Genomic DNA, 13,066 nt, shown 5'->3' with positions numbered 1-13,066 from the left:
AATAAAGATAGATGTTTGGCTAGAAAGGCGATGTCATATAAACTGTAAATAGTAGTGAAAAAATGGTAACAAATCAAAGATAAAATATTAAATAGTAATAGAATAATCTAAGATACAAGTTTTTAGAGTCGACGGACATTTCGTCTCCAGATAATTGGTAGCATTGGACAGCTTACATATATTAGTTTAAAATAGGTGTTTTTTACTCATTTGTCGGACATTACACGTAACAAAATTGAAATTAAAAAAAAAAAATATCAAATCATTTTGTGAAGAGCTATTGGTCTCTTTCCTCGCTCAAGCAAATTTTGTGAGGTTTCTTATTACTAGCGGTGCATAAAACCAAACAAGAGTAACATGATTGAAGATTTCTCGTTTGGATAGTGAAAGTATTTCATCTCATATCATCTTATCATTATAACTTTTTCAAATTACTGCCATGATGTTGGACTAATTGTTCTATAAAGTTCAGGGGATGGATTCTTTTTCCCTCACAGAGTTGGAATACAAACAACCAACAAATTTCAATCTCAAAATATTCTGTACAATTGAAGAAAAGATCGGAGTATTTTAGAGTTCCTGTATACGACATCTATACAGCAAAGGCTTTCGATCTTCCTTACCTTTTATGAATATCTTCAACTATAACTTGTCCCATCAAAATTCTAACTTTCATAGATACAATAGTAAATAAATCAATGTCGGAATTTATTCATCTTGGCCCAGAGAGCTCCATTGCTTGGACTAGTAGGGAAGAGTTATCGGCGAGATCAGAATATCTATCTGATGCAGAGAACTCATGGGGTTTGCACTTGGTAGATTCAACTCTTTGAGAAGCTTCCCATCTTTCGGCGAGCCCATCACCTTCAAGCATTCTAACAACTTCAGACATTTTGGGTCTGTGGCCCGGGAGGTATTGGGTGCACAAAAGAGCCACTTGAACCATCTCCTCCAGCTCAATTCTGTCATAGTTGCTTTTAAGATCCTTATCCACAAGCATTTCAAGCTTCTTCTCCTGATGGATTTTCTTTACCTGTGATCATAACTCGATGTCACGTAAATGTATATCCAAAATAGACTAATACCACAGCAATAAGCATAAACTATTGTGAAAGAAAAGCCTATGTAGAACTTGTACTCACCCAATCGAGCATGGCACCTTTCTGGTTGGCTGCCTTGCCGAATTCTAGTGCTCGCTGGCCTGTAATTAATTCTAGGAGAAGGATCCCAAATCCGAAGACATCTGTTTTCTCAGAGGACTGACCGGTGGAAAGATATTCCGGGGCTATATGCCCCACCGTGCCTCTCACTGCTGTGGTAACGTGTGAATCTTGGTGATCCAAAAGCTTTGCCAAGCCAAAATCTCCTACCACGGCCTCACAACAGTCATCAAGCAATATATTTGCAGCCTTCACGTCCCTATGAATTATTTTCGGGTCACACTGCTCGTGGAGGTATAATAGTCCCCTGCCAGCTCCTAAGGAAATCCTCTTCCTAGTGTTCCAGTCCAAGACTGGTTTTCCTGTCAAAGATCAATTTGAGTCTAATTTAGCAAAACACTGCATCTCGCATAGCAATCATGTTTGCTTGTCTTTTAACTAGTTTACCTTTGAGACGAGAAGCAACACTGCCATTGGACATAAATGGGTAAACTAGAAGCCTTTCTGTGGGCGTCACACAAAAACCATATAGCCTGAGGAGGTTTCGGTGCACGGCTAGGCTAATCATTTCAACTTCAGTCTGGAATTGAATCTCTCCTCCAATTGCATTACCATCTTTAAGCCTCTTGACAGCCACAACAGTCCCATCTTGGAGAACTCCTTTGTACACGTTTCCAAAACCACCTTTTCCAAGTATGCTTTTGTTGCTGAAGCTGTTGGTTGCACTTTGAAGTTCCCTGAAATGGAATCTCTTCAAGTTTCCAAGGGAAATCTCTTCATGATGCCGGTCTGAAATTTCAAGAGATTTTGACTTATAACTCGAGCCAATTATTACCAAGCACTCAAACACGCCACATAAATGTTTCAGTTTCTGAAGTGTCATCATCTAGCACTAACCTTTGACATCAAAGAATTTCTGTTTGTGGTGCCTTTGCCTCCACCACAAAAGAAGACCAAATCCCAGGGCCATGAGACAAAGGCATCCGAGGCTCAAGCCAAAGGCAAGGGCTATTTTGTGACTGTTAGGTCTACTATAAGGCTGAGCTGCTTAAGGCGCAAAGATCTTGAGGTCAGAATGAAGACGAGTACACAAAACATGAAATTGCATATTAGGGAAAGGGGACACAGTTTTTAAGACAAAACTACAGCCAAAAAAGTATTGTATTCATACTTTGTGAACCATTCAAGTTCATGGACATTGGCAAGAGTGTTGTCCCATTGCAGTCTGGTTCAGAGCCTGTTGGGCATATCAAAGGGTTCCCAACAATGCTGCGATGATAAGAGAAGTTTAGTATCTATTGTACGGTTTTCCACACATGGGCACTCGTCCTACATATATATATATATATATATATATAGAGAGAGAGAGAGAGAGAGAGAGAGAGAGATTTACTTGAATGTTTTAGCAGGAAATCTGGGTACAGGTCCACTCAGACTGTTGTAGGACAAATCACTGAATAATAAAACCTTTTTTTCAGAAAAAATTCAATTATAGAAATCAAACAGTTCTACATGACGAAAGAAAAATTGGAGAAGAGAATTACAGAAAGGCAAGCTGGGTCATGTTAGCCAATGACATTGGAAATGCTCCCGAGAGACTGTTATTGTTAAGTCTCCTATAGTCAATTCAAGCAAACCTCATCAGATATAGACCGATGAATAATATCATAGTTATTGTACATAGATTTTGAGCATCAAGTCTTAACTCAGAAATTCTTACATGTATTGGAGGCTTCTCAGATGACCCAGAGTTGTAGGAATTTCCCCACTGAAGAAGTTATTCGAAAGATCAAGTGTGTGAAGCTTCGAGAGCTTTCCAAGCTCTGCAGGGATTGGTCCTTTAATGTTGTTGTTCTGTAAAAGCCTGCGGAGTAGTGCAGAGAAGACTAATTAAAACCAATTACAAAGAAGAACCATTTTCATTAAGGAGTGAATGAAACTTACACAATCTGAAGATTTTTCAGATTGCCTATACTTGGAGATAGAGTACCGGATAGATTCTGGCTAGGAGTACCCCTGCAACATGAACATTTCAAAACTTTAGAACATATTTCTTTTCTTTTCTAGTTTTGTTTTGTTTTTTCTTTTACAAACTTTTGGCTATTTTTCATGGAGTAGAATGTTTAACATCATGCTCTGTCTCGCTCCAAGAAATAGAATTGCAATACGACTTACAGGCCAATGACTAGGCTCTCGGCAGAACAGGTAACCATGGTCCAGCTACATGGATCAACAGAGTCGCCATCCCAATTATCAAGGACACCATGGGGATCCTTTAAAGAAGTTTTTATTCCCATTAAAGCTTGCACTGCAAACAAAGCAGCAAGATGATAATTTCGCACCATATAGGCACCTAAAGAACACCGTTTTTTGCAGATTTTAAAGGGAAGGAGGAAAGAAATTTTGGAGTTACCTTCAAAGTTTACACCTTTGGGAGAAAGTAATCCATATGCAGAAGCCCAAAAACAGAGAAAAGCCACAAAACACAGAGAAGTTTCTTTTCTTTTCAATGCCATTGAATTGAGATTTACTATGAGCAGAGGCTCACAGATAGTAAAGCCTGCTTATGGTGGGTGATGGAGCTACTTGGAAGAATAGCCCTCAAAGTGGTCTCTCACAACCCCACTTCCTGCTTTCCATACTAGAATCCCATTCACCGAAAATCTTATGTCAGACCCCAAGTAAAAAATCCGTTTTTGGGTTGTTTAAAAGGAACTAGCATGCTTGTCATTGAGTCAGGAGGTTGTAAAGAGAAAAATATATGAGAAAAAGAACAAAACGAACCAAATCTCGAGGAGACAGGAAATTCCCCTAGGGTGTCAATCATGCATTTGCGTAAAGGGGGCGTGCTATTTTTTATTTCTCTGTTCCACTACTTCATTTTAAGTAAAAAGCTCTAAGCGTTATGAAGATGAAAACTTTACATTTTGCGTGCACATTATCCTGATACCAAATTTTTCACTGTTCAGGCATGAGTCATCTTGATGCATAATACTGTCAGTGAATTCAGTCGATTTATTATCATTATTTTTTGGAAAAAACGATACATATGACTGAATTGTTCAGCACAAAATGGTCAGAGGTCAGTGTGTGGATTTGTATGGGATCAAAAGCTTTGCTTGGGACTATGGGGAATCCAGTATTCCATGAGTTTGGCCACTCAGTACAGTCCCAAATACAGTCGGTTTTTTTTTCTAAGTATTTGAGAATGCGAGAATCTCAATGTAATGGGGCTCGAGATTGATGATGGGTTTGGCCACCCCCTACCTATATCTATTATCTACGAACTATGAGGATATTTGTACGGCTCTTTTCCTTTCTAGTTTCTTCCATTAATTTTTAGTATGATTTCATATAATTACATATTTAATATCTTTCAGGATGGTGAAGTGTTGAGTGTGCTTTAGAGATTCCACAAAGCACTAACAGCTAACAATCACACATGCCCTTGCTTTACATACCACAAGCCGACAGTCATTCTTCAAAAACTATTCAAAAAGAGAGAACTTTAAAAAGCGAAAGCTGCTCTCTCTCTCTCTCTCTCTCTCAAGTGAGTATTTCCAGCCGCTGCCAAGGCGCGTTTATTAACGGTCCGGCAGTTGTGTGCATACTTCTATAACACAGTGACACACCTTAAAATTTGAGAGAAAAACCTTAAGATTTATATAAAACACCCAAAAAAACCTTAAGATTTATATAAAACACCCAAATCAATTTTTTTTATTCTAAAATACTACTGAGCTTCAGTATCTCTCTAAATTTAGAGAGGCACTACAGCTTCTTTAAATATTTTTATTTTAAAAATGATCTCTTCCTCTTTTTGCACTCTCTCTATTTCAAGAAATAAATTTAAAATGTTATAGGGAACAAATATAAAATAGAAAACAATATCTAGACAAAATTATCCTGATTAATAAATATTATAGCATTCAATGAAGAAAAACTTTTATTTTACATCTTTAAACTTTCATTCTTCCTTTTCTTTTTTCGAGAAAGAAGAGGACAGCTAAAACTAGTGGTTCATGTCTCTAGAAGATGTAGTTCTATATATCGCTGGCTTGCAGCAATGTGATTAGAAAGAGATGCATGTAAGGACCCCCCCTCCAGTTTAATGCCCAATCACACTCTAATATGACAAAGATAGAGAAATTGACCAAACATAAGAATAGAACAGTCATTTATAACACAATGACAAATATGTCCACGGTTTACGGGCAAAAATTACCGATAACAGCTTGGCATTGTTGTCTCTTTCTTCACTGCTCAGTGCTCAGGACCATAAGCTTTGATTTTGAATACGATAATCCAAGATAAAAGTATAACCCACTATTTTGTCTGCATTCCATGTCTAATGGGAACCCACCATTTTTCTACCGGCTAGAAGATGACTAAACTCTGCATCCTGTGATTAGTTTGGCTTGATTTGCATTCTTGACAGTGGTCATGTTTACCCAATCATTGCCTAGTGAATACTAAATTCACTTCCATAATGAGAAGAAAGATACATGGTGAACATCACTTGTATATACAGATGATCAGGCATGCATCCAGAGCCAGTGGGCATCACAAGATTTATTGCACAAGCTGATGTGCACCATTTTGGTGATATGGACCATCACCCTTAGCTCTGTACTTGTTTTACAGCTCAATAGGATAGGGGACATGGGAATTGGATTCCTTGGGTCCTCCATTATTTATGAAGGAGATTAATTTAGAGCTTCTACTTGAAGAATGTTTAAATAAATGAAGTATAAGATCCAAGAATGAATGAGAGATACTTATAATTAGGAGATAGCGAGTGTGAGAAATATGTAGTCTAGGTTATTAAATTAAATGACAAGTTCATTAAAGATATGGATACTCAGCTCAGTTGCTGACCTTAATAGACACTCAAAGTTTTGATACTGATTTGGTGAGCCCCAACGATGGTTCTCTCTCATAGCCCACGCGCACAGAGGTAAGTTTCATAAAAAAAAGATCACGTTTGGCAACTATGGCCGACGGGAAAAAAAAAAAACAAAAAAAATAGAAGGTTCCCATCAGCAACAACAACTCCATGTGCCGCTTGAACGCTGCTCCATCCAGCGACAACCAACGTGCATGCTCTCACAAACTCATCCATGAACAATATGCAGGATCGACCCCAGTACTAGACAGCTGAAAGCAGCAGTTATTAGCATTATTTTAACAAAACCTTACCGTTTGATTAATAGCTGAATTGATAGGGGATTATCAATTGATATGATTACTCCTCGTGTTCTAATATAATCATTGACATGAGTAGTGTTGCAAAATGATGGTTGGTTTAGTTCGATAGCGAGGTGGTAACGATCTGTACTGATCTTTTAAGGCTTAAATCGAAAGGCTTAAGTACAGATCCACATGACACTTCCTAATTTGGCACTGTTCTCAAAAGTAGGCCAGACTCTTGCACACCTGCTTAGAAATCATAGGCCCCATCTTGTCCCCGTAACTCATAACTCTTTCTGAAACTCTTCCCTCCAATGAAAATACATGTGCTACTCAAAATCCAGATACCTATGCCATCACCGTACCCTCGTTCATTTCGTTTCGTTGGGTTTATTTTATTTTTTATTTTTTGTGATTCAAAAGAGTCATAAGCCGCTTCACAAACTCTGCGGTGTTCATTGGAGTGTCATATGCCGTGATTGTTTAATCGATTGGTATCAACAGAGTTACAAACATCTTAATGACATTTGTTCATTATGAATATTATGGCACAGGTGCTTTCTGCGGGAGTAAGGATAATGGCCTCTTTAAGAAAGTAATCATAATGTATAATGGGGCATCTTTAATTTGTGCTCCCACGCAAGTACGATCGAAGAACTTCTGGCCTTCTTTCGAAGTTTGAACTCGTCCTCTTTCTAAAAGCGTGATTTACCTTAAATTTATTAATAGTGATAATGATGGAAATACATGTATGAACATTTTCTTTAACCGTACATGTTTGGTTGTTTAGTGCCATGGGTACAAAACATAGCAAACAACACTAATTTAGTGTAAAAAAAGGGTAAATTAAGAAGGGATGTCATTGTGTCAATGGGCATGCACCATTTTGGAAGAAAAACCATTATTGGTGGTATAAATGGAAACATAATATATGTGACAAAGGGGCAGGTCATGGACAGGAAGGCAAAACCAATTCATATGTTAACACGAAGGAAGACAGTCATCGTACCCAAGTCCGAACATGGCTCAGATGGCGCTTGTTTTAGGGAACATAGCAATCCATCTTCCTATTCTACAGGGATGATGTTTTTACATCATGAAAAGGACCCCCATAGACTCTTCAGCTCACTTTATAGCGGCGGAATAATTTGAACCGGTCCCCCTCCATTCCCCACTCTTTTTACATTCCAAGCACCGTAAAAGTAAAACAATAATAGCTCTTTCTCTGCTCACCTTGTCCTCTTTTTCTTTCTCTGCCTTCTTTTTTCTTTTTCTTTTTCTTTTTTCCATTTCTTGTAACCAGGGGTACCCAGATTTTGGACCATGTTGTAACTTGGAGGGTTCACCGGCGTAAGGACTACACTCGTCCTCGTGTTTATGTGGATATCTATCAAAGGGAAAGCTCCAAAAAGAACTTTCATGCGTAATATACCAATTTATACAATAAAAATTAAATGCAGAGATAAAAATGGAGGGAAGCAGCAGTCCATTTTGTAAGGCTTGTTTTGTCACGCTCATTGCATTTTGCTCTATCGATAGGTCTAAGTCAATCGACAGATTGGCAATACTGTCTTGTCTTCGGCCTGGAAAAAAAGGTGCTATATGTAACCCAATGAAGTTTCAAAGAAATGACGAATGACAAGTGTGAGGAGTAACACATATATTAACAAAATGAAGAGTCTTCAAAGGGAAAGCATAAGAGATAAATAACATCGAAGAGAAGTATCGATATATCAATTTTGAGGTACAATTTAAAAGTGACAAAAATATGGACAATTGAGGTACTACCTTGAAAAAGATGTCTATGCATTTGAAATTTTAGAAAGACTCGTACCTCTCTCAACATGTTCTCTCCTATCATTCTCAATTACATCTATTACAAAAGGATAGACTCATAGAACTTGCTTTATCGCAGAGATTTAAATGGAAAAGGGTACGCTTCTTTGATTTCCTTTCCTCAAGACAAGTCATTATTTCTGCAGAAAGACCGCGTTGTAGACTGAACAAGAGGCTCTTTGTTCGGGTCCCCCCCTCTCTTGTGGTTTCCTGTTACTGCAGTCTGCTGTTACTATTATTTTTGGGTCCATCCCTCCCACCTTTGTTATTTAGAAGCCTATAAACTTGTATAAGATATCCGAATTTACAACTGTTGCTTCCATCTAGTCTATTTTCACTTGCTCTTCAGTCTTCAATGTAAATAATTTTTCATCTCAGTTTTTCAGAGGGGCAATGTGTAGACACAGGTTCTACCTAGAAAGCATTACTCAGCAAGTTCCAGAGTTTTTAACATTATTAGAAGCTTGTAGCCAATCAGTAGGTAGAATAGAATACCGATTGGCCCATAAAACATGAAGACCAAAATAAGACTTGTGGCGTACTCACTGTAGAATGAAGAAAGGCCCATTAAATATGAAGAACATGCACGTACAGTAGGATTAAACCAATTTTCTAGTCCCCGACATTGTTATTTAAGAAATGAAATGCCATGTCAAACTGCACTTATCGCCTCCACTTTAAATGGAAAATTGGATCCATTTAATCTGTTCAACAGTAAGCAAAATACTGATTACCGTGTCCATGAGAAAAATAACAGAAAGATAAAAACCTTTGCAATTGAAACACTATGAATTTAATTTTATTTTTTATCTGTAAACAAGATTGTATTGACTATAAAATAGTATTGACTATAAGATAGAATAGGCAAGAGCCCAAGTACACCGGACATATTCAATAGCAACGCCCGCATGAATTTTATTAGCCGCTAAAAAGTTTATCACGCCCCAATAATCACTAATTTCAGATTGGAGAAAAGAAAAAATGCATTCCAAAATTTCCTCAAAAAAGAAATACCATACTACATTATCCTGACGTGATACAATCAGAAATACAGCCCAGTAATAATGCCTAAGCAGCCAAATTAGCCGTAGACACACCTTTTCTAGAATTAACGGAACAGATGAGATTCAAGACATCAGCGTGATTACGAATGAATCCGGGACATTTGGAAAGGAAATTTTGAGCTTCAGTATACCTTCCAGCCTTGAAGAAGGCCTCAAACATTCGGATGAACAAAGATGTTGCTGGAAACCTCTTCGAAGTCATTTCCTTCAGAAAGACAATAGCATCATCACCAGTTCCAGACTTCGATACATACTTGATAAATGGATCCACATAAGGTGGAAATCCCTGGTTTTTCATCAACCCCAAAAGCTTCAAAGCATCTTTAAACCCATCCTGAACCAATAACTTGCTTATCAGTTCTTTATATGTGTTATGACAAGGCTTTAACTGTTTTACATTGACCAGACCAACGAGAAGCATGCTTGCGTCTATTGCCCTGTTCTTTTGGCAATAAGAATTTACCAATATGTTAAATGCATTACCAGCGGAAGAGACTCCCTCCTTCTCAATCATCTTTTGGAAACACTCAGAAGCCTTGTCATGATTGCCAGCCACACAATGCCCCTCTATGAGAGAAGCCCATGTCCCATGATCAAGATTGGATCCACATTTTTCCAAAGTCTCCAACAGTTCACTTGCCTCATCATTTTTACCAGAACTACTAACCTTGAACACAATTTTACTCTGTAAATGACCGCTAGCCACAAACCCACCTTCCTTCATTGCTTTCAAAACCTTATTGCAGTCTCTAAATCTACCAACGCTGGTTAAAGACTTGAGAACCGCATGAAGCATAGAATTTGTCATCACATTCCCACTCTGAGTAAAAATCCTCACAACCCTCGAAAATAAGTGCATATTGAATTCTTTACTGACTGCTACTTTCCTCAATAGAAAGGTACAACAATGGACCGAAGGCTTCCGTGCTCCAGCCATGGCAAACTCATACAAATCCACAGCATCCTTGGTCATTTTCCTTTTACAAAACCGCCCTAAAACCTTTACATATGTCTCCTCCTCCATTTCATAACCATTGCTTCTCATCTCATCAACAACTTTCCAAAACCTGTCGATACAATCTTCCCTCCCCAACACCCTGGCCATAACATTATAAGTCTGCTTATCATGCTTAAACAAACCACTCTCCTCCACCCATCTAAAGAAAATCAATGCTTTCGTCGGCTCCACGCCAACATTCTGCAATACCATCTTAACCATATCACTTGAGAATGTAACACCAAATTCCCGTAACTGTCTCTCGACATCATCACCCCACACGTCACTCCTAACAATTTTACACACCCTCGAACACACCTTCTCCATTGAATTATCCACTGAACCCGATGCATACACACCCCTCAATTTCTCAATATCACTACCCAATCCATCCTTTCCAAACTTCTCCAAGACCTTGTTTTGCACGCCCTTGGATATCCCATACCCTTTTTTCTTCATAGCCTCAACCAAATCCCAAAACTCATTCACAAACCCATAATTACCGAGAATCCCTAGCATCAAATTATACGATTTAGAGCTCAATCTTTCACTATCACTCTCCAAAACCCAATCGAAAAATCTCTTCGCTGCATCGGGGCTTGATTCGAGCCTACTTAAAACCCTCAATGCCAATGCATGACTAAGCACGACATCGCTCGAGTCCAACTCTTTCCTAGTATCATCGACACCCATAGCTTTTGCAAAAATATCGGCTATAACTATGTGATCCGAATCTTTCTCTTCGAGGGCTGGTTCAGACGATAGTCTACTAGAAATCGTATTCGTAGGGTTTGTGAATTGGGAATCTGAAATGGGTTGCGGAGCTGTGCAGTGGAAGAGTGAATTGAGAGAGTGGAGTGATGGGAGGTTGGGATTGGAGAGTACCTGGAAATGCGAGGAGTGAGAATGAATGTGAAGCTGAGATCGGAGAAGGTGGTGGCGTCCGAGGAGAAGCAATCGCCATTGGTGTCTCATGCTTTTGGGGATGAAGAGTTTTAGCAATACACAGAATTGGTATACGAGAGGGGACAGATTAGGGTTTAAGAGGGGATGCAAGTTTTGGTATTTAAATGGAGATACACGAGGAAAAAAAAAGAAAAAAAGAAACAAGACTTAGATGGGCAAGCATGGTTTGGTTAAAATTTAATAATAGCTAAATTTTAGTCAATATATATAAAAAAAATCACCGCATTAAATTAGACATCTCTATAAAATTTTAAACTTCTGCTACAGTGATTCTTCAAATATATAGATAAATAGTAAGTTAGCTAAATATTAAGAAACTTGGTTCTATTTATTATTAATAAATATAAAATGTGATAAAAATAAATTAATTAGTTAATATTAATTAGAATATTAATTATTAAGTTAATTATAATGATAAGTTAATTATAATACAATTATTATAAATATTAATATTTAATATTAATTTAATATTTAATAAATGTGATAAATATTAATATTAATTTAATTAGAATATAATCATTATTAATATTAATATTTAATGTTAATTTAATATTTTGATAAATGTAATAAATATTAATTTAATTTAATTAGAATATAATTATTATTAATATTAAATTGGTAGAATTATAAAATGTAATACAAATAAATTAAATAAAAAATTATTAATTAATAATATTTTATTATTATATAGAGAGTAAATGACTAATCTAATGTGGAGATTGAATTTAAATGGAATAGACAAATGTAAAAAATTGTGATATTCACTAAATTTTGAAGATGAATTTAGCCAAGCTAATGAGAATGCTCTTAGATGGGCATGTTTGGATAGCAATAAACATTCTCAAAATTTCTAAAAGTTCCATTCCATTACTCAAACTTAAAATACATTTCTATTTTAAATTTTAAATTTTTATCGAATTATTACCTAATTATTACTCAAACATAAAAATCAATCTAATTTTTACAAACTTTAATATTAAATAGTATTAAAAAATTAGATTCAAACAACTTTTTAATTTTATATATTCACTTTCACATATTCTAATACAATAATTATTTTAGAAAATATTTTTATTTGATTTTTTTCTCTTATTTCTCAAAATTAAACAAAACATCTTTATTCAATCTATTTCACTATCAATTTCGTTTTAGAGCGGTACCATTTACTTTTGAGGTGAAACCAGCATCCAATAGGCAACTGCCACATTAGTAATGTAGTAAAAAATTCTATGAGGACCACTGCATCATATTCTTTTTTCAAAATACTCTAAAGTCTAAACCTATTTTCACTCCAGCATTTCGTTACCCACCCACCAGACGTACCACTACCCACCCACCAGACACTACGGCTTGCCCTTTGCTATTCTCCACTAGTCCGACGCCAGGCAGCCCGACGCAACTACCTAATCTGAAGCCAACCAATTTCACGCAAAGAAGTTAGCCACCATGCAGTTCGTCGCCACCCACATCCTTATTAGAACCAGATTCACAACAAGGTTTATAACACATACCATACATCAGGGTTATTTCATCCAAGTTGACTTCAAGCAATAATCCACCCATTTGTAAAGCCACGATCACTGCCCTCCACACCAAAAACAAGTAAAATTAAAAACCAACACACAGTCCAAAACGAAACCCATGATAGATATAAAATTTGATGAGATTTCTAGAGTTCTTAATATGTTTGAAATTGATGCTAGATTTTTGAAGGGAAATAAATATATTAAGTTTCTAGGACAAAATTAAAGCTATAAAAATCCATGGCAAAATGTACCACCGAGGTTCGTATCGATGGTATCTGTGAATCCGACCTCAATGATTGTAGAATGCAGTCACAACATTGAGGGGGG

General features: G+C 36.9%; 2 protein-coding genes across 3 annotated transcripts; both read right to left on the bottom strand.

The window, feature by feature from the left end:
- Positions 1 to 499: 499 nt before the first annotated feature.
- On the bottom strand, positions 500 to 4,097 carry LOC121251999 (protein NSP-INTERACTING KINASE 1-like). 2 transcript variants are annotated; one of them, XM_041151442.1, is made up of 11 exons: positions 3,574 to 4,097; positions 3,336 to 3,468; positions 3,105 to 3,176; positions 2,881 to 3,024; positions 2,705 to 2,776; positions 2,554 to 2,613; positions 2,332 to 2,429; positions 2,058 to 2,207; positions 1,608 to 1,949; positions 1,143 to 1,522; positions 500 to 1,033 (listed from the first exon to the last, which is right to left on the bottom strand). In XM_041151442.1, the coding sequence occupies exons 1-11, from the start codon at positions 3,674 to 3,676 to the stop codon at positions 713 to 715; spliced, it is 1,875 nt and encodes a 624-aa protein (XP_041007376.1). In that variant the 5' UTR covers positions 3,677 to 4,097; the 3' UTR covers positions 500 to 712. The 2 variants fall into 2 exon arrangements, with proteins under 2 accessions (XP_041007376.1, XP_041007377.1); XM_041151443.1 differs by having other exon boundaries at positions 2,058 to 2,204; positions 3,574 to 4,084.
- Positions 4,098 to 9,151: 5,054 nt separating this feature from the next.
- Positions 9,152 to 11,331, bottom strand: LOC121251997 (pentatricopeptide repeat-containing protein At3g02490, mitochondrial-like). The gene has a single exon (XM_041151441.1). It carries the CDS (start codon positions 11,220 to 11,222, stop codon positions 9,255 to 9,257), a length of 1,968 nt encoding a protein of 655 aa, XP_041007375.1. The 5' UTR covers positions 11,223 to 11,331; the 3' UTR covers positions 9,152 to 9,254.
- Between the last annotated feature and the right edge of the window lie 1,735 nt (positions 11,332 to 13,066).

The sequence above is a fragment of the Juglans microcarpa x Juglans regia genome, chromosome 2S, assembly GCF_004785595.1.
Source record: "Juglans microcarpa x Juglans regia isolate MS1-56 chromosome 2S, Jm3101_v1.0, whole genome shotgun sequence".
NCBI lineage: Eukaryota > Viridiplantae > Streptophyta > Magnoliopsida > Fagales > Juglandaceae > Juglans > Juglans microcarpa x Juglans regia.
Note: the sequence above shows the minus strand (reverse complement) of the source record. Positions and strands in the feature narration are given on the sequence as shown.

Bases quoted from the DNA above. Each gene is read 5' to 3' on its own strand.
- LOC121251999 (XM_041151442.1), bottom strand. From the start codon at position 3,676: ATGGCATTGAAAAGAAAAGAAACTTCTCTGTGTTTTGTGGCTTTTCTC. The intron at 3,469-3,573 runs GTAACTCCAAAA...CTTTGTTTGCAG, and splicing joins CAAAGGTGTAAACTTTGAAG to TGCAAGCTTTAATGGGAATA. The intron at 1,523-1,607 runs GTAAACTAGTTA...GATCTTTGACAG, and splicing joins TGTTGCTTCTCGTCTCAAAG to GAAAACCAGTCTTGGACTGG.
- LOC121251997 (XM_041151441.1), bottom strand. From the start codon at position 11,222: ATGAGACACCAATGGCGATTGCTTCTCCTCGGACGCCACCACCTTCTC.